The 24,398-nt window shown below is 43.4% G+C and overlaps 1 protein-coding gene and 1 long non-coding RNA gene across 2 annotated transcripts; one reads left to right on the top strand and one right to left on the bottom strand.

Annotated features, from left to right (window-relative positions):
* The first annotated feature begins 824 nt into the window (after positions 1-824).
* LOC113037168 (uncharacterized) lies at positions 825-4,765 on the top strand. Its single transcript, XR_013901623.1, has 2 exons — positions 825-930; positions 3,921-4,765. It is a non-coding gene; the product is annotated as an uncharacterized LOC113037168 (long non-coding RNA).
* Positions 4,766-10,151: 5,386 nt separating this feature from the next.
* LOC113037160 (alpha-1-antitrypsin homolog) lies at positions 10,152-19,742 on the bottom strand. Its single transcript, XM_026193916.2, has 5 exons — positions 19,617-19,742; positions 15,517-16,129; positions 15,064-15,334; positions 11,128-11,275; positions 10,152-11,004 (listed from the first exon to the last, which is right to left on the bottom strand). The coding sequence occupies exons 1-5, from the start codon at positions 19,623-19,625 to the stop codon at positions 10,813-10,815; spliced, it is 1,233 nt and encodes a 410-aa protein (XP_026049701.1). The 5' UTR covers positions 19,626-19,742; the 3' UTR covers positions 10,152-10,812.
* Between the last annotated feature and the right edge of the window lie 4,656 nt (positions 19,743-24,398).

The following is a 24,398-nucleotide window of genomic DNA, read 5'->3' as shown; positions in this document are numbered from 1 at the left end:
ATAAAATAATACACGCCGAGTAGTTGAGATTTCTAGATTGTTACAAGAAATTCTTGATTACTTTGTGATATATGGCTTACTATTAATTACCCGTCAAGTAAAGTAGAGCGATGGATTAGCAGACCTTTCTTTCTTTCTTTTTTTTGGTCATAATTCAAGACAAACAGAAAGGAGACAAATGATTTGATTTACCAGAGTTCAGTTAATATTCACATCCATAAACCTTCTGAGGTATCGTCCATAATGTTAAAATGAACGTAGAAAGCTATTGGCATAATTACAGCCATATTAACATTATTAATTAAAATGTGTTGGGTTTTTTTAATTGTCTGAACCCACCATAAATCAGAATAGCTGTAACAGATGTGATAACAGAGCATGTAGCAGTTCACCAGTTAGCGTTAGCCGCTCGTTTGGCATACAGATGTGAATATTAATGTAAACATGCTCTGCATTGACAATGTTGTGTTTGTGTTGCTTTTTTGTTTGTGTTACTCGTGTATTAATTACGCAACGGGGGGCGAAATTAATTATTCAGCATTTATCTTATCTGGAAACCTATAAGCAGTGTATAAACTCACATACGGACTTGATTGTGTAGCTTTTGATTTTGTTCTTTTGTTTAATTTGATTGCTTCTCCTGATTCGTTTCCAGCTGGGTCTGCATCTCCTAAACACTCTGATCTTTGTCCCGCTGGTTTGTGTTCTTTTCAATGCTTTTTAATTGGATGGCGGCCATTTTTTTTTCATTGCGTTCCACGATGCTTTTAATGCGCTGCTGTTTCTCCTTGAAGACATTCACTGCATGTTTTTGCTCTGCAAGTTTAGAGTCGCAGCACAGCACATGAAGACTGTCTGTTGGAGATGTTCACGTTTGCAGAGCATTGTTTACAATCCTGTAAATCTTCACTGATTGCTGCTATCGTTCAGGTAGGTGGTTGGGTCATGTGTATGTATGTTGTGTGTATATATGTGTGTGTGTGCATGAATGTGTCTAGTAGCCCCGCAGCAATTTCACCCCACGTTAGATGTGATGGATCAGCCACACGCTGCCACACACCTTAGAGCTGCAGGTGTAAAAAACAGTCAACACATGTATCAAGGAGCCACAGAGAGCAGCGTGATTCTGCAGGGCTGATGCAAGACGACAAGGGAATAATAATGAAACACAGCTGCTGTTTTGCCACTGACCTGGATTGATACAGTACAAAGAGAGACACAGACGAGCTCAATCCTCCAACACAGCTGGTTCTCCGCTGAAACAAGCTGCCTCTAATCCCATTTGTCAACTGCAAAGATGCGCTTCGATTTTAGGGTCGTGGCGCCCAACAGCAAATTCAAACGCGTCTAAATGGCAGCCGTCACCACTCGGGATGGCTTTCCAGATGCGCGTGTTTTCGCGTGTAAGCCCAGACATATAGGTCAGCACAGTTTACGAGCGATGTGCTTTGGACTGTCAGCGTAGCTTACTGTAATAAGACATCACAAGCATGTGCACGGCGCATACAAACATGAGTTTATCCCCTTTCTGCCACAGAGGCCTCAACATTAAAAGGGGCTCGATCGCTCACTGTACATCTCTGCCTTTGTGCGTGAAGGCAGCATAAATAATACACATGATCAGTTTCCTTATTGTTTGTCTTTGATGCAGCAGCAGCCTCCTTCTGTCAACCTGGCTTCTCTGCCTCGTCTTTGTTGGCTTTGATGCACATTTAACGAGGTTGTACTCAGTCGTTCGGCATGTTAAGTGGATGCCACTGTGCGCTGTATACTCAGTGGATTGTGCGAGTGAGTCTTGTGTACTGGGGGACCGCTGGGTTTTGTTGTTGATGTGTCTCTGTCCTGGCAGTGGCAAACAATACCACAGATCTGTGTGAAGAAGGAGTCCAGGGTGCCTCTTTTGTGAGAGCTTCACCCTGAAACAGAATTTTTTAAACTATCCATGCTGTGATCTTGGACTTTATATTTCTCTAAATAAACAAGCTAGTTTTAGTTGTTGCAAACTGAAATTAGGCGCTAATCTGTGATCGACGCGCTGCCTTTTTTCCTCTGCAGAGACAGATTAAAGCTTTGGCTCTTGTTTGCTTGCTGGGCCTGTTTACACTGTCCAAGTTCTTTTAAAGCCTCTCGCGTTTTGTGCAGATCCCCCCTTTAATGTGTTTTCCCTGGCTGAGACTGTGGCACAGAAAGCACACAGATGATAACTGATGATAGGAGCGTGAGTCATTCCATGACCTTCCAAGCATTCAACTCATTTGACTTTGATGTGTAAAGTAGACCAATGAATGGAGCAGCGGCTGCGCTTTAATTTTGGTCTAAATTACAAACTCGAATGAGTAAAGCGTTAAGTGAACAAAAGCAAGGTGCAAGGGGCCCACTCATTTTCCCGTGACACAACAGTGCCACCTACTGGTGTCTACGTGTGACTATGTGTAATTGTGAGTCCTAGGAAGCGTTTGATTTTCTTCCTTTCACGTTTTTTCTCTAATGTTTGTTCATGAGTGTCTCAATGCTTCTGTCTGTGCGCTAAAACTCCACTTTACAAAGTTTTGAAAGCATGTAACGCTCTGTGTTGTGAGCACTCACTGCTTTCTTTGTGTTTTTCACCCTGAAAAAATCTGAAGTGCTTAAAGAAAATTCCCCCTGATTGAAATCGAGAATCTGTGAATATGTGCACATGCAGTATCTGCACAGCGTGAGTTCAAAGGTCAAGTGAACTCTAATAGATTGATTAGAAATAGGATGCACAGATGGGGATGGGAGCACGCTGATTGATTGACAGCCTTTAATTGTGCAAACAGACGGCGCTGCCTTTTCATGAGACCTTCGATTTCATCATATTCTGAGGCACACGTGGGTTTGTGTCGAAGCATTAGTGTGTTTGCACATTTAAAAGCTTAATTAATCAGCGCCCTGCTGTTCCCTCTATCCTCTCTAACTTTGCTATCTGTAAGCTGAGCTAATATAACTGGACTTTGGTGGACGATGACTTTTTTCCTTCTTTTTTGTTGTAGTTTTGCCTCGATTACACGATCAACATGTGATCGAAGAGCAGACTTCCAGCTCTAATTCCAGGGGTTTAACAGAAGTATTGCTTTCAATAAAACACTTTCATCCCTATAGACAGATTTAAATCCACAATCTCTTCTTTTCACCAAGATTTCCAAGAGCTGGACACCACGGAAAGGAGGGAGCGACTTTTAAGGAAAAGTCACGTGACATAAATAAGGAAACTCTGAAGTTGAGCTTCGTAGGTGTTCACGTTTCACCTGAAATATAATGGAGTGATACTATTATTAACTGTAACCTCTGAACATCAGTGAATTTCTGATTGCAAGTTCAAAAATAAACCCATAACTGAAAGTCCAAAGAAGGCAGGAAATCACGAGGAGTACTGGGAGATGTGTTCGTAGTCGAGCAGCCAGTGACAGTGACAGCCAAATGCCTTCCTGTAACTTTCACTTGCAGTGCTGTTGCTAGGCTGCCTAAATTGGCCTGTTGTTTCCTCATCAGTCAATGTTACTGTAACAAGAGCAACGCATGCAAATCATTGCCTGGAGCAAGCAGAATACAGTTTTCCTCTTATCTCTCTTCACTGGTCCCCAGATTCCTGGTAAATGAGATTAAATCATCACGAATCAACAGTCTTCACAGCCTGAATCTTATTATGTAATGATTGAAAACCTATGAAATCCCTTGATGCTGTCTCCATCAGGGAAATGTCTTATCAGGCACCAAGCTTCACTCCCTGTGCTTCAGATGTGTGCTACTTTTGTCAGCCAAACACAGTCACTGAAATGTCATTTATTCCACATGCTGATCTTTTCCCTCTCAAAATCAATACTGCACACTGTGCTTAATTCAAAGAGGCAATACAAATGTTTTTGTCTTAACGCAGAAATCGCTTTCCTCACCAACAGACCACATGAGGCTTCAGCACTGTGTGAGGAGGTGGTATCAGGTGCTCTCTTCCTTCCTCTTTACCTTCAGTTATGTCACCACTAACTGCCACCTCCAGAGCTTCTCAGAGGATGCAGGCTTCGTTGGACGTGGACCTGAGGCGAAACGATCTTGAGCATAGGAAGGTTATCACACACTCACTCTCATCTGGTGTAACTCGACAGCCTGCACATCAGCACCAGCGTATCAAAACAAGATGTTGGTTGATTTCTGGAGAAAGCCAAGCTCATCGGTGCGCTCGGTCTCGGCTTCCTCCACAGAATTTCTCCACAGGTTGGACTGGTGCAAATTGCCAGGTGATAACAGATAACACTCGTACTCTGCTCAAGAAAGGCCAAAGTTGGCTCCCTCTGCTGGACAGGCTGAGCTCTTCTGAGATGTGCAGGACAGTACTGAAGAGCTTTCATGACGTAGGTCCTTCATCTCCTCAGACTGTATAATACCCACACAGGATAAAGGTGTTTTAAAAATGCATGTGTGTTATCATCACTCTCACTGTGCTGTATGTACATATTGTTTTACTTTATTTTACATTTTATAGAAACCATCTGTACATAGTTTAGTATTGTGGCCATTGTGCACTATTTGTACTTTATATCTCTCATTCACTGCTTCTTCCTCCTCCTCGTGCTCCTGTAACAAGGGAATTTCCCCAGTGTGAGATTAAATAAAGTCTATTTGATGTGATAGACATAGAAATAAACATTAATCACACAGTGTTTCAGGTATAGAGTAATTACACCATCAGCTGTTGGTTGATTTCCTGCTAGCCTTGCTACAATAATAAACGGGTTCTTATGTCGCACTTTTCTATGCTGGTTGAGCTTCAAACCCTTTGGTGCAACATGCCTCGTTCACACTTAGATTAATGTAACAGAGAGCAACTCTGGGTTCTTTATTTTGCCCAACGATACTTTGGCATGCCAGGAAGTGAACCACCAACCTTCCAGTCAGAGGATGGCCAGCTCTACCTCCTACTGAATTTCCCGGAGGATAAAGTTTCATCTAATCTATCTAATCTGAACCACAGGCAATGACCAGCAGATCACAGGCATCCAGTATCTTTTGTTGATGTCATATGAATATGATGTGATATCCAAAGTGCGATTTACCTCTGAGAAACGCTCCTCCTCTCCTCGTATTACTGACCTGCTGCCAATTAACCTTTTAAAGCTACGATAATTAATTAGATTTGCAAATCATTGCATTCTGATATTATTATTATTAAGTCACAGACATTTAATCCCATATTATATTAGATATTAGAGAATAATCCCACACTGGGAAAATCCACGTTACAGTAGTTCACCGGTCAGGAAGAAAAGGGGAATTTGGGCTCTAGTTGTTGTCTGCGTGTCTTGGGCGGCTCTGCTTTAGTGTTTCTTTGAAATAGTTGAAAATAGCTGCCTGCCTAATATAGAGAACAACATTGGTATTCTTGATACAGTGCACTGGGCTGCTGGGACACGCTGGGTCCTGATATTGCATGTACTGCAGATAAGAATAGTTAGACACGTACCACTCACCTAAATGTTATTGCAAACCAATCTGTCTCCATGGCAAAAGCACTCCTGGTGGCAGTGGCCTTTCCCTTTTTCATCAACAGCATGCACTCTAATATATATACAACAAAAACCAAGGCAGCTCCAGGGATGTCAGTGTGATCGAGCATCATTGGCAGAGGACGTCTGACGTGCAGAGACGCCGCTCGGCGGCCCACAGGTCCAAACTGGATGTGCCACTGTCCTCGTGCAAAGCGGCTCGCGGGTTACACATCCACGTCTTTCGTCTGTGTTTGGGAGGACGTGAGCAAACAGAATTGTTTTAAAGAGTTCCCTTTTTTAGATCACAGCAGTGTCTTTCCTGAGTGGCATGCATGTGCTGAGCGTTGGTGTGTTATTAAGCATGATGACTAAAGCCGGAGAACACCCAGTTCTCTCATCAGTTCATGTTTCCGATGCGCCTGTCTGTCAGTGTCACTGCAAAGAGACATGCTTTCCTTCCTCCTGTTGCATTACAAGAAATGCGCTGCTGTGTGAGAGCGGCACACTGAAATAACTGCCATTAGGACCCACACACTCTAACCCCGATGGCGAATGCATTATAGATGGCCACTTCACAATGTGTCAAATCATATCTTGATTTGCATGTGTATCACACATTTGATCTTCTTCAAGCAGGAATAACAACCAAAGCAGAGAGATCTGAGAGATTTTCAGCGCTAGAAGAGCGAGAGACATGGAGCTCAGCACTAATGAAGACGTCTTTCTGCTGAGGTTCAGAAATGATGTTGGGCTTGTGATGTTTTCCACAGCGAATGTGTTTGTGCTACAGAGCAGACTTCGCCTGTTCAAATGAATAGCAAAGGATGCTTTGCAGTGAGCGTGTGCTACTTCCCTGACTTTGTTTTTCAAACCTAAAATGAAATATCTGCAAAAGCCAGTGTTTAACAGCGATGACACCTACACCTCTGTAAATGCACAAAAGCCATCTGTTAAGTCCGTAGCAATGCCGGCAGTCTTGTATCCAGAGCACATCGAAGCACAAGCTGTGGGAGTGGTAATAAGCCTCTCAGCGTTTGCCAACACTGTTGTGTTGTACTTTGTACAATTAGTGCAGATAATTTCATTCATGGTTTAGTCTTCTGTCTACAGGAGCTTTCTTGGAGCCTGCCAGGAGGATTTACTCTAATCTATGGGTCTGTCTGGGATGCTACCTGGGTGCATTGTGACAAACGATTAATGCACAGCCGAATGTAGTTCTTAGAGACACTGGTCAAAATAAAATAGAGTAAAACATACAGTGAAAGACCAGAACACAAATCACATACACACTAAGAGCAATTCGCCTGTTTAACCATTTATGTCAGAGAGCAGAGCTGTCGTGGTCTGGGTGGTTTTCCACAGCATCAGCTCCTCCCCACTGGGTGGAGTCTTTGTTGTTCCTCACCTGATGGCAATCATACCAGCAGTATTTATGACCGGCGCACTCAACTGGTCGTCGCCAGATTATCTGCCAACTTTAGTCAGTTCTCGGCCTCACGTCAATTCATTGGTGACTCATCATACGTATTAATCGTATCTCTGTTTTTCTCGTCAGCCTCGGAACCCCACCTACCAAGCTCTCCTGGATACCAGTTTGCTGCCGCCGGAAATCACTCTCCGTGTCGGAGCTGCCACTCTTTCCTGCCTGCCTCCCTGCATTGCATGCAGCACCCACCTGGACCTCTCCTGCCTCCCCTCTCCACGCAACCCTCACCTGCAAGTTTTGCCCTGGCCCGCCACAGTTTCCCCTGCCCAGTACCTGCACTCCATATCCCTGCCATCTAGTTATTATCACAGTATTTTCTCTCGCCTCAGACATCTAGTTTATGTTCATTGATTCTAGTCTGCACTTTCTGTTAGCTTTTGAACATTGTAAAATAAAATCTCGTTTCGTTACACTTCACCCCTGGCCTCCGGGTTTGAATCTGCACTTGAGTTCATTCCATTTCCACGGGCCACTGCGCCTGACAAGAGCGTGGCGTCGTCTTCAATCACAATTATCTTGAGTTTGTCTAGTCCAGCCTCCTCACGTTACCCTCCAATAATCCTTCGACATTTCTCACACCTGAGTTTTTTTCCCAACCTAAAATACCAACATCGTTTTCTCATTTATCTGGACTGTAAACAGGCTTTTATGCTTCTTCGATCTCACTGAGCACGTAACCAAAATGAAACATAAACCTTTAAACTGAGGACAACCGTCTCTACCCAACCAACCCGGTTACCCGAGCATTTGTATTCCACCGGTTTCTTTACAGTTCAACATACTAATTAATCCTGTTTGACAAGCAGACGGGATTATTGCGTTTCCAGTCACACTCTGATCAACTCATCCAAAGAGGCTACACACACTCCAACGTGTCCGGCTAAGTGTGCAGTGTTTGCCTGTCCCAGTGGGATGGAGCGTCTATGAATTTCCACTCCTGGAAATTAGTCGTAGTTTTACTATCTGTGTGCACACTCGCATAGGCCACAGAGATTTCAAGAATTTATGTGAAGTCCTGATCAAATTTAAACTGGTGGACTGCTCGTACTGGGACTTTCTGCCCAGTCAGCTTTTTGATTGGGAAACGTCCTGCCAACTTTCTTTACAGCAGCGATTGTATGTCAGCGCCAACAAGAGAGACAAAGTGTATGTGTACTCAATGTGTAAACACTCTGCTGCAACTTTTCCACTGACGGGTCAAAGAGCAAAGGGCTGTTTGAGGCCGATGGCCGTGGGGGGCACGTACTGTCCCATCTGAATCTGTTACAACCCTTTGAAACCTCTGGGATTCACCAGTTAATTCCCAAAAGTTTGAATCCATCTAATCTGCTAACCTGACATTTCTTTATTTGTTAGTTGATTTATTTAAAAAATGCTGGAATGATGCTTCCATGAGTTTAATCCATAAACAACATGTTTTATTTCATGTTCTACAGCTTTATTATGTAACTTGTTTTTTACATTTTTTATTGTTTTTAAGTGTTTTGGTGTTTTTAACTTGTATTGATATGCATCAGTTTTATTTATTTATCTCTTTATTTTCAAATAGCTGTACAGCACTTTGTTTGAAAGCGCTTCATAAATAAAGTTATTATTATTACTAACTTAAGCAAAGTGTTTTTAACAGTAATTTAGTCAAATATTAAAATGCTTCTGTGAAGACTGGTAGCCGTTACAAATATTTCTATAATGTAAATAATGTTTTCAATCGTGATCCTCAAAATGACATCATTACAGTGGCATCATCTCACAAGCAGCTGCCGTTATATAACTGTCAGGTTGGTGATATTGCCCATGAACAGTAGCTCCCAGCAGAGTTTTCAAAAATGAAAGCCAAGGAGGGCCCGTCATTTCTGACTGATGGTGGAAGGCTGAGCCAAGCTTTGGAGATGTGATGGCTGCTGAATCTCTTCCTGTCTCAGTGACACTGAGGGGGCAGTCTGGGGCTGTTTTCTAACTCCACTGTTAGTCTCTTTTAGTGTCTTAGAGCAGCGGTCCCCAACCCCCGGGCCTTGGACCGGTACCGGTCCGTGAGTCGTTTGGTACCGGGTCGCGAGAGTTGAGGCTCAGGTGTGAAATGTCTGGTTTTCAGGGTTTTTATCGGTTTTCAGCGTTATTTTGTTATCGTTTTGATCGTTAACTCTGTTTCCCTGGGTCTTTTCACGTGTGTTATGAATAAATCGTCTTTTTTTCGGTACCAGTACTAGTTTTATTTTGTTGCATTTATCTGCGACACCTTAAAGGCCGGTCCGTGAAAATATTGTCGGGCATAAACCGGTCCGTGGCGCAAAAAAGGTTGGAGACCGCTGTGGTAGAGTCCAGCAAAAGTAAAGGAGTGGGAATGTTCTAGCATTATTCCCTAATAAGAATTAAAAAAGAAAGTCAGCATGAGAAGCAGAGACTGGTGCATGCTCTTTTTATGGGGTTTCTGGGGCAGCTGTAGATCAGAAGTTAGAGCGGGTCATCATTGGATACTAATCAGAGGTTTGGTGATTGATCCCCGGCTGCTCCAGTCAGCAAATATCCGTAGGGGAAGATACTAACCCAAAGTTGCTCTCTGATGCATCCAGAATCGTCAATGTTAGATAGAAAGCTCTTAAGCATAGAAGGTTGGGCGTGTATGGATGGGTTAATAATAGATGCTGTATATACAGTGATGGTCAAGTTAAAAAAAAGTAATTAGATAACCTTTCAATAAACCTGCCAGTCCTATTTTTTGCAAAATCCTTCATATAAAATATAATCAAATGAAAAACTCTCTTTTAAAAATGCTCGTTTGTCATTGTGTCATGAGACACTCTCACAAAATCATAACCGCATGTTTGGATAATGTGGGGATTCTTGTTTGTCGCCTATGTTGTCAACACTTGCACGATGTGGACATACAACAGTTAATCTCTCTATTTTTAAACTACTTTTACCATTTCTCTCACATTTCAAAATAATATCAGGGAAAGATGGAAGGTCAGAATGACACCCAAATGAGTCTTTAACTTGTTTTAACAGGTTTCATTAAAAACTGCCAAACTGTTAACTCAAAGCCTAAAAGGATTTGAGTTCATTTGATCGTAGATTTGGGGTTGATGTCCACCTGAGCAGTTTCCCTTCCTTTTTTAACCTTGAACAGCCTGAAACATGAAATAACTACAAGAATATTCACATTTTTTTAAAACTTAAATGTTTATTGAACCTTCTGACAGTTTTTTTTAGAAAGAGAGTGCAATTAAACATCAGTTTTCACATATGGATCTTGATTTTTCATATTTTTGCTACATTTGTTCCTTAAAAATGTGCAACTTATTCAGATTCATTCATAAGTGGACGAGAGATGAGAATATTCTGAATATTTATTAGAATCTGTTGAAATGCTACTCGGCATCTAATGTCAGCGAGCGGGTTAGATAATAACCTTCTCCCATTGGAGGGAGAATTAAACAGAGATTTTCCTGGAGCAGTCGGGACAGTGACCCCCAAACTGAGCAAGTGGCTTCTGTAAACCCCAGAGTGTCTTTGTAAGTCTGGGATTTAGTAACTAGTTTTCTTGCCCTATGAGCCACATCTTAGTGGAATATCTCAGAAACAAACCACAGCAAATTTCTCATTTATTTAGTATCAATATTTTTAGTTAAAACTATGGTAGTCTTAAGATTTCTTCTTTTTTACCTGAGCAAAATGTCCTCAATATTACTTTGTAGACCACATAAATTAGTGTGTGCAGACTGACAAATATGTGTTTAGTGTGAGCGCTCAGTCTTTTATATCATGAAAGGATCCTTATGATGACAACTGTGATCAAACGTGTCATCTCACAACTGTGTGCCGTTATGAAGCTGTTGGTTTGTTGATCCTGCCCATGAAGAGGATGCTTCCAGTCGAGTTTTCTACAATGAAAACTAAGAAGGGCCTGTCAATTCTGACGGGTGTTGGTGTAGTCAGTAGGATCCATTCAGAAATGGTGATGGCTGCTGCCTCTGTTCCCATCTCGGTGACACTGATCGTGGCCTTGTGGGATGCCTGTGGGAAAAAATAAGAAAGCGGGCAGATCAAAGCTAATTTCTCAGAATTCAGTTTAACCAAAAGAGTAGGCATGCTCTAGTCCTGTTCCCTAAAAACAAGTAAAAAGGAAACTTCGCCCACCTTTGATACTTTAAGTGGAAACTTGTTTGACACAGCAGAGAAATCCGCGGTGTTTTCAAAAGCACTTGTGATGCCCATTTCTTGCAATATATTCCTCAAGGAGGCATTAGTGGCAATGGAAAATTTTGGCATATAAAGTTCCACATACCTGAGAAACAGAGAAACCATAATTATACAGTTACACTGCTGGTGGTTCCATCTTTTTCTAACTGGCTCAGCTCAATCTTCACTGCAACAGTCTTGAACAACACCCGCATTCCTGCTGACGCCAATCCGCCAGTGCAGCTTACACACCACCTTCACATCACTCATGAGGAAGCTTGCACGATACTTTAGCTCTCTTGCTTGAAGCTGGAATTGTTTCTGGGTCATTGACTTAGTGTTTTGATCTTTTCTTTACTGCTTTTGTAAGAAATGGTTTTTGTTTCTAGATTTTGTTTTCAGTACTTGGTAATTGTGTTTATTATAATCCTTATATCAGCTTTTGCTGCCTTCCCTGTGTTTCCTGTGTGCAGCTGTTAGGTCTCCCTCACTGTAGGTTGGTTTCTTCCCTTTTTATTTTGCCAGTCTCTGATCCCACCTGCTGTATGTGCACATCCTTACTACTTGGTAGTGTGTTTTCCTTGCTCCGGATTCTCTTGGCGATAGCGGGGTGTTAATCAGCCAAAGACCTGTCTCATTTTGGTTCAGCTCTCAGTTGAGAGGTGTCCCATCACCCTTACCATTAGCCACACTGAGGGTCTTCACCACTTACATCGGCCTGCAGCCAAGCCGCCTAAATTCTCTACATGATCATCGGCCTGTAACAGCCACCAGAAGGTCTTCTACACCTTCGTTGATCTCTGGCTGTGCTGCCAGAGGGTCTTTGCAGAGACCCTCAGCCTCCAAAGGACAAAGCTTTCAGTGGTCTCCTATCAGACCCTCCATCCCTATCATCCAGATTCATCTCAGCCACCAGGGTTGATTTGTTTCACAGCCAGCCCCTGACCTGGCTTCCCACTTCTGCTGGTTCCGTGGCCAGCACCCAGAGCTGCTCCACTCAACACCACTCAAAGAGTTCTTTAAGTCTCCCCTTTGCATTTCCATTCCTTCTCATGAGTCCTGCATTTGGATGCACATCCTGTCAACTACACTGGCAAATTGTGACAGACGCAGCCTCATTCTCCCAAACCAGAGGGTGCATTTCATTTGGGTGCAAACCACTCCAGTGCATGATGAAGGTGACACTCTGATGAAGCCAACAGTATCACATCGTCCACAAAAAAATACAAATACGTCTCCTCAGTCACTTCTCCAAGTCAACGAAACACACGTATACTGGAGGGTCAGCCTGCCATGATACCCCAGAAGTCCTGCAAAGGGTAACAATCTGGTTGAAGGTTCAATGATTGCCAAGAGCCTCCTTTCCAGCAGTGTAATAAAGCTATAACTTGTTTTTTTAAATGCACAGGCGATATAGGAAACGCTCGGGTCACCAGACTCAAAGTTCCTCAAAGTGCTCTTTCCATAACCCAAAAATATCCCCAGTCCAGGTCAGCATTTCTTCTGCCCAAACATGACCCGAGCCCAGCCCTGCTTTCACATTTATTCATGTAATATTGAGATATTTCAGTGTTACCTCATCATACCAAAACAAAGAACACACTTTTCCTCGGTTTGGGTTCTGTTAGTACACGTAATATACAGTGTTGAACTTACACAGTGTGCAGATTTATACTAATCAAACACAGAAAGTTGTTCTACTATTGCAAAATGATCATTTTGACTCCACAATCCTACAAGTAGCCACATCTGCAAATGTTTCTAGCTTGTTGTGCATCTGATCATATACAACATTAGATTATTCTACATACAATGGGAATTACTTTTTAACCTACATAAACGATGGCACAACACGTAGCATCAAAACCTGATACACAGCTGCCCATTGCGCCTGTTTGCTTCTTTAGCCGTCACAGTTGTTGTCTGAAAGCCAACAAAGACGGATTTTTCTTTACCAAGTGGATCATCACAGCCTTGCCGTGTTGGTCCATTTCACCGACTTTTATGGTTACTATTTTTATTGTTTTATTTTCTGTTGTTACAGACGGGACAGACATGACTGGGGGGAAAAAGGGAGAAAGAAAGATGAAGGAAAAGAAAAGCAGGGGGGAAGAGGGAGAGTGAGGAAGGACACTTAAAAAGAAAAGAAACTCCCGGATCACCTGCTGAGAGAGAAAAAAAGAGAAAACAAGCAAAACAAGAGAGCAACATAATAAACACAACACCATCGCATTAATCTAGCTAAGTGTAAATAACAGTAAATACTAAATATTGAATTTTGTTGTGCAGTGCGGCGCACAATGTGCTATGAGGTAGTAGCCAAGAAAGGTGTAGTTTGTGTCTGTGAACACCCGTGTGCACACCTGTGTGGATCAGCACGCTTGTATTCAAAAAGCTAAGGAGCTTCTTAGACTACGATGACCTGGAGGACTGAGAACCTTCACAGGCATATTGTATTCAAAAGGTTTCTCCACATAACGATCTGCTAGAGCAGGGGTGTCGAACTCCAGGCCTCGAGGGCCGGTGTCCTGCAGGTTTGAGATCTCTCCCTGGGTCAACACACCTGAATCACATGATTAGTTCATTACCAGGCCTCTGGAGAACTTCAAGACATGTTGAGGAGGTGATTTAGCCGTTTAAATCAGCTGTGCTGGATCAAGGACACATCTAAAACCTGCAGGACACCGGCACCTCGAGGCCTGGAGTTCGACACCTGTTTGCTAGAGGGTGTGGGGAGCTATAGCCCCGTCCCCCAGGGCAGGCATGGAGGAGATCCAGGCCCCAGACATCTACATGCCCCCAGAGTGCGAGAGCCCAAGGAGGACCGCCGGAGGGACATCCGAGCCACCCTCCTGGGAAGAGCTGAGGAGAGCCACAGATGAGGGGTCACCCAGCAGCCACAGAGCAGAAGCCAGAGGAGGGCTGCTCTGCCGGCAGCCAGCTGTGCCAGAGTGAACTGAGCCCCAGGCCCAGAGGCTGGAGGTCTGAAGACCCCCACCCCCCGGAAGGGGCCCGACTGAGCCATGGGTGGCAGGCCCTGCCATGCAGCCACCGGGAGTGAGCCGGTACATACCCAAGCACCCCAAGAAACAAGATCCACCAACGCACCTACGCCTGAGGGCATCAGCCACCGGCAGGGAGTGTGGTGAGGGGAGATAGGCCTCCATTCTTTGGAGGGGCTGAGATGTTCCCAGAGAGGTGGAGTCTGAGACCCGACCTGACGCATAGACAGACAAACAGGCACACACAGACACAAACTTGCATTCCCCCCTCATGCACACATATACAAACACTCGGCACTCAACCAATGTGGAGACAGACACAAATGGACACTGTACACACAATCACACTCCCCAAACATAGTCTATACCCCAGGTCCAGGTACCCTCGCCCGCAGAGAAGGAAACTGCACCTTGACCCAGAAGATGTTACCCTTCCCCCGGGGTGGAGACAAGCAGACCCTGCCCTGCAGCAGCAGGGAGGCCCAGCATCCCAGACCCCAACTGGACGGCCAACACCTCCGTCCAGCCCCTCCGCCCCAATGGCTATCAGAGAATGGGGGTGTGTGAAGACCCCATACCTCCCTCCTTCCGCTCAGTGTAGTGTTGCTGCGTGTTGTTCTAAAGTGCATTTAAAACATGGGTGGGCATGGTAAAATTTAGAAAATTATAGCCAAGATGACGACCGTTAAGGGAGAGAAGTGTACAACCTTCCAATGGTCACAAATAAACTCTATACCTTTAGTGCATTGCTCATCCATCTGATTCTCAGTGTAAATAAACTTTGGGTCTCGTAATAGCAAAGCTAAGAGCAGTTTTATGAGACACAGAAATGGGTAACACACTTCAGCTACTACCAAGAAAGAATAATCAGCCATAATGCAATAAGTCTTACATCATAGATGCTGAGTTTTGCCAGTTTCTTATATGGTCCTTGTTGATGTTTTCCTCTACACTCCTCATCCAGCCTTCATCAGGAAGGACAATCATCATGGAGGTTTGACTCTCGTATGGCAGCAAGATGATGCTGGTGTGGTTCGCTCTGTCCTCAAAGATGTGGTAGTATCCCGTCCTTACCATCATGTCAACCTGAACTTTGGTTCTGCTGTCAACATGGAAGTCCGCCTTATGTGTCATTTCACTATTAAATGGTTTCTTCCAGTATCCTGCCCGACACAGTGGAGAGTGGTGATGACAATATTGGGATGTGTCAGCATGAATCATACTACTTGTTGAAAGTATATTTCAATCATCAGCTGACATCTAAGCTGACCTTTTTTATTTAAATATATGTAATATTCATGTTTGTCTGTTGTAGCCTAACAATAGACTTGATCAGGCTGCTTACCTTTAAAATAGACATAGTTAATGAGCATCATCATGGTTTCAGGGTCAACATCGTTCACCATATCTTTGATCTTGTCCTGTGTTTTATTGGCAATGTGTCTGTTGATTTTATCTGCAGCCTCAGCAGGGTTAGTAAAGTTGATTTGTAAGACCTCACCAGAGTAATGCTGCTTGACATCATTCAGAAACTTCTCCAGGGGACTGAAACCTGAGTGCACTGCAATGGTATTGCCAACATCCAGCTTTTGGTTCTCCTGGCTTTGTCCAAGCACGTGGAAAAGATGTTGGTAGGCTTCATTGACCTGAGTCTGGTTTAAGGTGCTGTAGCCCAGGCTGGAGAACAGCTGGCTGTGGGTTTCACTATGGGCCCCAGTAGACAGTACGGACAGGGCAGTGGAGATGCCCAGTGGTGAGAAGAAAATGTTGTTTCCAGCAGCAGTCCTCGCATTCAGACGTTTGTACAGGGCAAAGGCAAAGTCAGCATTAGGAGCAGAGAGCTTGTGGCAGCTCATATGGTCTTCAGAACCACGGTTGTGGTGGAGATGGTGGTCTGCCGAGGCTACAGCGAGCAACAGTGCAATGAGTGCACAGCTACAGAAATGCATCTTTAGAGTCTGTGGATTGGAAATCAAAGAAGTAATACAAAATGAGTTCCAGTTAAAGTTTTTCATTACAGGCAGTTATCTATCTGTAAATCATAATTCCTCAACCTTTGGTAAAAAGAAGTAATCTAATTAAATCTTTCATCTACCACCTTTACAGGGGCAGCAGTCTGAGCAGAGAAGTACACACTTCCCTTACCCCAGCCACCTCTTCCAGCTTATCCGAGATAGACTGACTTGTTCCCAAACAAGGCAAAAATTATAATCTCTCCAGCAACTCCTGGGCCTGCCCTGTAGCCTCCTCCCAGTATGAGATTCAAACAGCTCACCTAGGTTTCCAGTAGTCATCCTAGTCAGATGCCTGTACCACCTCAGCTGGCTGTTTTCCATTTGGAGGAGCAACAGTGCTGCTTTGAACGTCAAAGCTCCCACCCTATCCTTAAGTAAGAGCTCAGACATCCTTTAAAGGAAACTCAGTGCTGTTGTTTGTATCCGCAACATCGTTCATTCGGTCGCTTCATGGGATCTTGTGACAATAGGACCATAGATTGACTGGTAAATTGACAGCTTTGCTTTTATGCTCCACGCTCCTCTCACTCATAAACAACACCTTGAGACCCAGGCCTGAGTAAGCTACCCCACCCTTTTCCTTCGGAGAACCATGGTGCTGATTCTCATTTCTGTTTCTTCACACTTGACCGCAAACTGCCCCCGATCAAGCCAACAAAACTCCATCATTGTTGTGTACATCCTCCACCACCGTGCAACATCGAAATATTCTGTCCATAAGAATTATGACCAGAATTGTGACAAGCTGTAGCAGAGATGGAAGCAAGTCCGGTTTACTGCTGAAGATACAAACTAGGCACTCGCCATGGCCTGCAACAACAAGCCAGACACCTCATAATCTCGAAGCACCGCCCTGCTCTAAGTCCACAAAACAGATGGTTGGGCAAACTCCCATCCCTTGAATGTCCTCAAGAGAATAAAGAGCTACTCCAGTGTAGGGATGAGTACCGGTATCCGGTGCCATCATGGCACCGGTTCTGACATAAACGGTAGTAACCAGACCAAAAGCAGCGCACATTTCGGTGCTTTTTTTCGGTGCTTTTTTTTCCTGAGCTGTGATACACTTTGAATTCTAGCCAATCATTTTACCTTTCCGAGGATAGTAGGCGGGTCCAGGTACGTACGTTCTTTTAGAGCAGAGCTACAGATTAAAAATGCCCAAGGCGAAGCGGTCAAAAGTCTGGCTGTACTTCACAGCAAAAGATGCAAACTCAGCAGCAACAAGTGCTTTAAGCTGATACTGTGATACTGTCAAAGGAGGTAACACCTCAAATCCGATGAAACACCTGGCGACGCATAGCGTTTTTTTTAAAAGCCGAGAAATGCGCCGTATTTGATAGCTTGCTGCGAGACCTCACACCGAGCACATCTACTGCGGGTGTGGTGCCTGTTATCAGACCCGGAGTTAGCAACATCCCCCAAGAACCCGAAGAGGAGAGTCCTGGCCCCTAGCCCTGCCAGTGTAGCAGAAATGATGAGGATGATGATGCAGCAGCAGCCGTTCTTCTCTGCGTGAGTAGCTTCATGTTGTTCGAGTGTAATTTACGTTGAGTAGGCTAACCACGTTATTACATTAATGCATGTAAGGTGAACTAGCAAACATCATCATAGCTACATGAGGCTGTCTTCTTGTTTGATGGCAGATACTCCCTTCACCCTGGCCAAAAAGGCTAAAATGACCAAAGTGGAAAACAGTTAAACATGAGAGGTTTTTGGACAAAGTTTGTGTTTTCCATTGTTTAAGCACTGCTTCCAGCCAAGAGTGATACCATATATGCCCCATAGCTGCAGAAAAGGCTAACATTGTTATCTTTTCACAAAAAAACAGCTGAACATGAGAGGTTTTTGGACAAAGTTTGTGTTCTCCAGTCTTTAAGCACCGGTGTGAGCACCGTTTGAGCACCGGCACCGTTTCAAAAGTACCGATTTGGTACTGGTATCGGATAAAACCTAATCGATACCCATCCCTACTCCAGTGTTACATGGGCAGAATGATAACTTGTCCTGAAGGTATTCGAACCTGAAGGCACAGAACCACAGGCAGAGAACCAGGGGGATACAAGTAACCTACTCCTGCTCACTGCCTCTCAGCTGGGGCACCTCCAGAGTGGAACAATTATATTTTCTAATGAAATAATGCAGTTACAGTATCTGAAGTCTAAAGGGAGTTATTATTGTTTACCTTTATCTTTCATACTTTAGCAGACTCATTTTCCCAAATATTTCCTGGTAATGTAGTCAAAGGAGCTTTTAAAGAAAAGCGTCTGGACTTCTTTAAGTTGCTTGAAGACGTTTCACCTCTCATCCGAGAAGCTTCTTCAGTTCTAAGGACTTAGAACTGAAGAAGCTCCTTTGACTACAATGACCTGGATGACTGAGAACCTTCACAGATATTTCCTGTTAATCTACTGTCAGCTTACATTACTGTGGCTCAATGAATCACTCAAACATTATTTGCCATTACAGTAGCTTACAGTTGTACTATGATGGCCACACTCCCCTCGAAATACGCAAAATATCTGCACCTACAGTCAAAGAGGCAGAAAAATATAGCAGTACACCTTAAGAAAACTTGGTTGCGCTCTATTACAGCAGTAATGTTGCAATAGTGGGTGGAAACAAGGTAAACATATGGAAATAGCGAGTTACTATCACTTTATTAACAATGTAATATTCAAGTAATAAGCAAGTAACATCCTGCACCAGCAGTGGTGTCAGCCGCAAGTAGGTAGCAGGCGGCCACAGCACAAAACCACAAAATAATAGCAAAGTAATGTTTTGGTAAAACTTTTAAAACCTGCTGCCAGCAGAACAGAAACATCAGGGAAACTTTTCTATACTTACTTCAAAGTCGTAGCAGTTTTAGCATTTTGCAGTCCTGGTTGTTTTTGATTACACAGAAATTAATTCACTTTTTTCTAAGTAATCATCAGACTTTATGGATTTTGCTTGAATGCGTTATTAACATAGAATTAAAGCTGTATTTGTCAGGCTGGATTCTCTGCACAGAAAATACCAAACTTGCTTCCACATAACAGGAAACCAAAAATGAACAAAGACAAATGCTGGAGATAAAAGCATAAAATCAGTTCCGATATTATATTGTTGTAATCTGATCCTTAAAATGTTGGAACATCTACAATGATTAATTATTTATTTTGAGGTTTAAATCATTTTAATATTAGGAAACTCGAATGCACAGAACTTGATGTTTCCATATCTTCCCCTTCTCGTTTGTGCCGTATTGCCGCACTGTCACCTGTTACTGAAAGTCAGTGTCTCTGCCACAGTAGATGTTTGACTTGTACATACGGATAAAAACAAAGAGCAGAATGAACTGAAATTTTGAGAACAACTCATAACACCGTAATAAAATACAACGAATGAAAAGAATGAAAGAAGCAGTCAATTAATGGAGGCTTATGCTTACCATTAACATCTTATTTAGTGCAGTTTCCAGAAACTCTGTTTTTTGTTTTCAGCAAGATTAAAGACAGTTCGCTGACATTTCTGTTAAAGATTAACACAGATCAGCACTCTCTTTACAGAACTTTTGGATTGATTAATTTGACTTTGTTCATGCAACAAGACTTGCTCAACAGCACAGGTAAATAACTGAGTGAAGAAATGAAAACAACTGTTCGAAAAAACAGAAGACAGCAGAAATCTGGAGCCTTTTCATGAAATACATGGTACCTTCTTTTCAACAATCATGTTTAACTGAACTTGCAAATCATACAGGCAACAGACAGCAAAACTTTATATTGATATTTATTTAACCTCCTAGGACCTGGCATCCACATATGTGGACATCACATTTTGGGTTATTTAGACCAAAATACTCAATTTTGCTCTACAAGGGCCTGATATCCACTTACGAGGACATTATATGCTACTGTTCTATCAACATTTTAAATGAATATCCTCATATGTGGCTCTCATTTTTCTTAAAAACAAAAATAAGGTAAAAAAAAATCTGGTAATTCTTTGTTTTTACATTCATCGGGCCCCAATCAGCCCAAATATCAAAGAGAAATTAAAAATGCTGCTGTGGAAGAGTCTGGGTCTTAGGAGGTTAAAGATGAAGATGTTAAACAACATTTAGAATATATACACAACACATGCAGTATTATTAACCATGTTGTGTTTGGGGTGAAAATGATGGAGCAACTAAACGAAAACCAGACTGGATGGCATGTTGCTGCAGGATGCTGTGGTGGCCATGCAGGTTCAGGTTCTGGGAACCATTCCTGTAGAGACCATCCGTTGACCTTTTCTGCATCGCACAAAGACATTTCAATTCAATTTTATTTACACAGCGCCATATCAAAGCAGCAGTCACCTCAAGGCGCTTTATATTGTACAGTAGATCGTACAATAACACATACAGAGAAAAACCCAACAATCATATGACCCCCTATGAGCAGCACTTTGGCGACAGTGGGAAGGAAAAACTCCCTTTTAACAGGAAGAAACCTCCGGCAGAACCAGGCTCAGGGAGGGGCGGGGCCATCTGCTGCGACCGGTTGGGGTGAGAGAAGGAAGACAGGATAAAGACATGCTGTGGAAGAGAGACAGAGGTTAATAACAGGTATGATTCAATGCAGAGAGGTCTGTTAACACATAGTGAGTGAAGAAGAAACACCCAGTGCATCATGGGAATCCCCGGCTGCCTACGTCTATTACAGTACCTGTAATACCTACAGCATGTTCTAATCGCTCTAATAGGATATTATGGTCGACAGTATCGAACGCTGCACTGAGGTCTAGCAGGACAAGCACAGAGATGAGTCCACTGTCAGAGGCCATAAGAAGATCATTTGTAACCAGTGTAGGGACTAACGTGTTACTTAATAACGCGTTAGTCCCTACACTGGTTGGGACTAACACGTTATTAAGTAACGTGTTACAATAACTACGTTATTATTGTGGTAACGAGCACGGTAACTAGTTATTATGCCAAAACCAGGAACGCGTTACTCGTTACTGGGATTTAGATAGGGTCGTTATTCGTTACTTTGTGTGAAATCGAAACACGGACCTGGGAATAATGTCACACTCGAGTAAACGGCGTTCTGGTTAACCTCGTCTGAGAAGTCGGGATTCCAATATGGCAATGCCCTCGAAAACGGTTGTTTTGCTGGCCCTCTACAAAAAGAAATTACTGCTAAACACATATGCAGCCATAGCTGGACTCGGTGGGCCGATGGTGATATTTCGTTTTGATATGCTGGGGGGGGGTTTGTAACGGTATAAACAGTGAAAGGTGGTGGATTGGCCAGATGCTGGCAGATGTGTAAAAATAACTCAGTTGTTTGGTGGTGGCTATGGCGGAGCTTCCACAGATTCAGTAACATTAGCAAGTGGGCCTTTTCCCCTGGCTTCTGCTCCGCGGCTGCTGAGTGAGCCCTCATCTGGGACTCTCCTCAGCTCTTACTGGGACAGTGGCGCGGCTGCCCCTCTGTTGGTCTTCCTTGGTCTCTTGTGTTCTGGGGGCCTCTGGATGTCTGGAGTCTTGATCTCCTCCATACCTGCTTCATGCCCTGGAGGACGGGGCTGTGGCCCCCCCACACTCCCTAGCAGATCGTTACATGGAGAAACCTTTGGAATGCAAGCATGCTGATCCACACAGGTATGCACACAGGTGTGCACACAGGTATTCACAGACGCGGACTACAGCTTTCTTGGCTGCTGCCTCAAAGCACATTGTGCGCTGTCGATCTTGTGTGCTGCACAATATCGTTTATTATTTAGTATCTACTGATATCTACTGCTAGCTAGTTTATTGTGATGGTGCCGTTTTTTTTATTATGTTGCTCTTTGTTGTTTGCTTTCTCTTCTGTTTTTTTCTCCATACAGGTGACCCAGGTGTTTTGGTTTTTTTGTTTATTTGGTTTTTTTTGTTTGTTTGTTTTTTCTTTCTTCTCCCCCTTCTCACCGTCTCTTCTGCCCTTTGGTTTTCTTTCTCTGCCTCTCTTTCTTTCATTCTTTCTCCCTGTCCTATCCCCCAGTCATGTCTGTCCCGTTTGTAGCAACTGAAAATAAAATAAATTCATAATTATAACAAAGGTCAATCAAATGGACCAATATGGCAAGGCCATGATGATCCACTTGGTAAAATAAATCCGCTTGGCATCTTTCTTGGCCTTAAGACAACAATTCTGATGCTAAAGATCCAAACGGGACACAAAAAAAAAACAAAACCATTAGCAAGTGGGGGAGGCCATCAGGTGGATGAGGGAAAGGGGAGGCAAGAGGAGGAGAGACCCGAGGTGCCGGCAGGTCCGAGTGTCAGGTGAACTGAACTTCAGGTAAGAAGTTATGAGCTGCAGTCTATCTGGGTCAGATATAAACCAAGTTTAGGTGGAGTTTATTTTCGTTGTGCTGACTTCTTACAGTCAGTTACAATAACTCGTACTGCTACTAGCTAGCATGAGGGAGTTTATATACAGCTGGGTGGTGCTATGATGTTACTGATAGTGAACTTTATTTTTATTCATAAGGTTAGTTTGTAGAGTTGCCAACGGCTCCTTAAAAAAACGGAATCGTCTTGTATTCGTAAGTAGTCCGGACTTGTAAGTCCCGGACTTCAGCTAGAATGGAAAAAAAAGACACAAAGCTGGATTTATTCTGTGTGTTTACGCTGCAGCGGCCTCTTCTTCTCTCATTCTCTCCCCCTCCCTCTCCTGTTGCTACTCAATCATGAAACTGATCAATGATCAAGATTTTCTCTCTTGTTTGTTTATCGCACACTTTGCGCCAGAAAGAGGAAACCACAGCTGTAAAGCTGCTGGTCATTATGTCGGTTTGGATATGTGGTGAGAGGGAAACATGAGGATGAAACCAGGAGATGTCCTTACTGAATCATCAGAGCTGAACAGGTGATGGAGAAACAGGTTTACCTTTCAGGTGACATGAATGAGTTGAAGTTATGAACTGTTTCTGAGAGACAAATAACACCAGGATCCTTTTCTAAGCAGCTGACAGCTGGTAACTGTGCAGGGGCGGGTCTAGCAAAGTGTTGCCAGGGGGGCAGGTAGGGCATTAACAGGGAAAGGTGGGGCACAAAGCAATACTTTTCTTTCTTATTCTCATTTAAAATGTCTCACTTTTATTAAATAATTATCTGAATCTTACAACAAACGAATGATAGATTGATACATATATACCATCAGAACAGTGTACATCACTGTCACAACAGTGTTTTCATTCAAAGGCTTTATGATTTTTCCTATAATGGCGGCCGGTCTGTAGTCAAAATGCTCGGGCCGATTTTTTGTTCCAGTCCAGCCACCAACATGGTGTGACCAGCTCAGATCCTCGCTGATGTTGATGCCCAGGAATCTGAAGCAGCTGACTCTCTCCACCCTTGCTCCTTCGATGTGGATGGGGGTGTGGCCTCCTCTCTGCAGTCTCCTGTAATCCACGATGAGCTCCTTGGTTTTGCTGACGTTGAGCAGCAGGTTGTTGTCGCGGCACCGTGATGTCAGGGCTCTCACCTCTGCCCTGTATGCCGTCTCATCTCCATCAGAAATGCAGCCGATGATGGTGGTGTCATCTGCCAATTTGATGACGGTGTTGGAGCTGTGTGTTGCTGTACAGTCGTGGGTGAACAGGGAGGAGCTGATGTTCAGGTCACAAAGTTTCATGACTAGTCTGGATAGTATGACGGCAGGGAGTGAAGATGTGATGTGAGCTTTGACTATACGCTCAAAGCACTTCATGACAATGGAGGTGAGTGCTACTGCGCGACAGTCATTTAGGCAGCTCGCATCAGGGACAGGGATGACAAGGAGGACGGTGCTTGCCCATGTGTCCATGCAGTTGCTGGATGACATTGATGTGACATGCTCACAGAAGAACTGCGGAGTCATTTGAGTGACAGAGTGAATCTAATTCCTCAGACAAGCAGCAACTCCGGACAGCACTGACTGAAGTGTGGGTTGCCACCCCAGAGGATGACATCCCGAAATTATGCTTGTCCATATGGAGGTATATTAATGCCAAAATCAAGGGGGACACTAATTACTGATTGATTCTTTTATTGTTACCTGCAGTTATTTCACTTCAAAAATGTATTGTGCTTATGTTTCTTGGTATTTACTGATTCATTCCTTAAAAGGTAATGAAAAGCAACACACGAGTTTTCATTTGCATATAACAAAAAAGTGAATTTACAAAGAAATGCAGTGGCATGTTATTAAGTCCCTTG

This window comes from Astatotilapia calliptera, chromosome 15 (assembly GCF_964374335.1).
Source record: "Astatotilapia calliptera chromosome 15, fAstCal68.1, whole genome shotgun sequence".
Lineage (NCBI taxonomy): Eukaryota > Metazoa > Chordata > Actinopteri > Cichliformes > Cichlidae > Astatotilapia > Astatotilapia calliptera.
The sequence above is the reverse complement of the archived record's forward strand: the minus strand, read 5'-3'. Positions and strand labels throughout refer to the sequence as shown.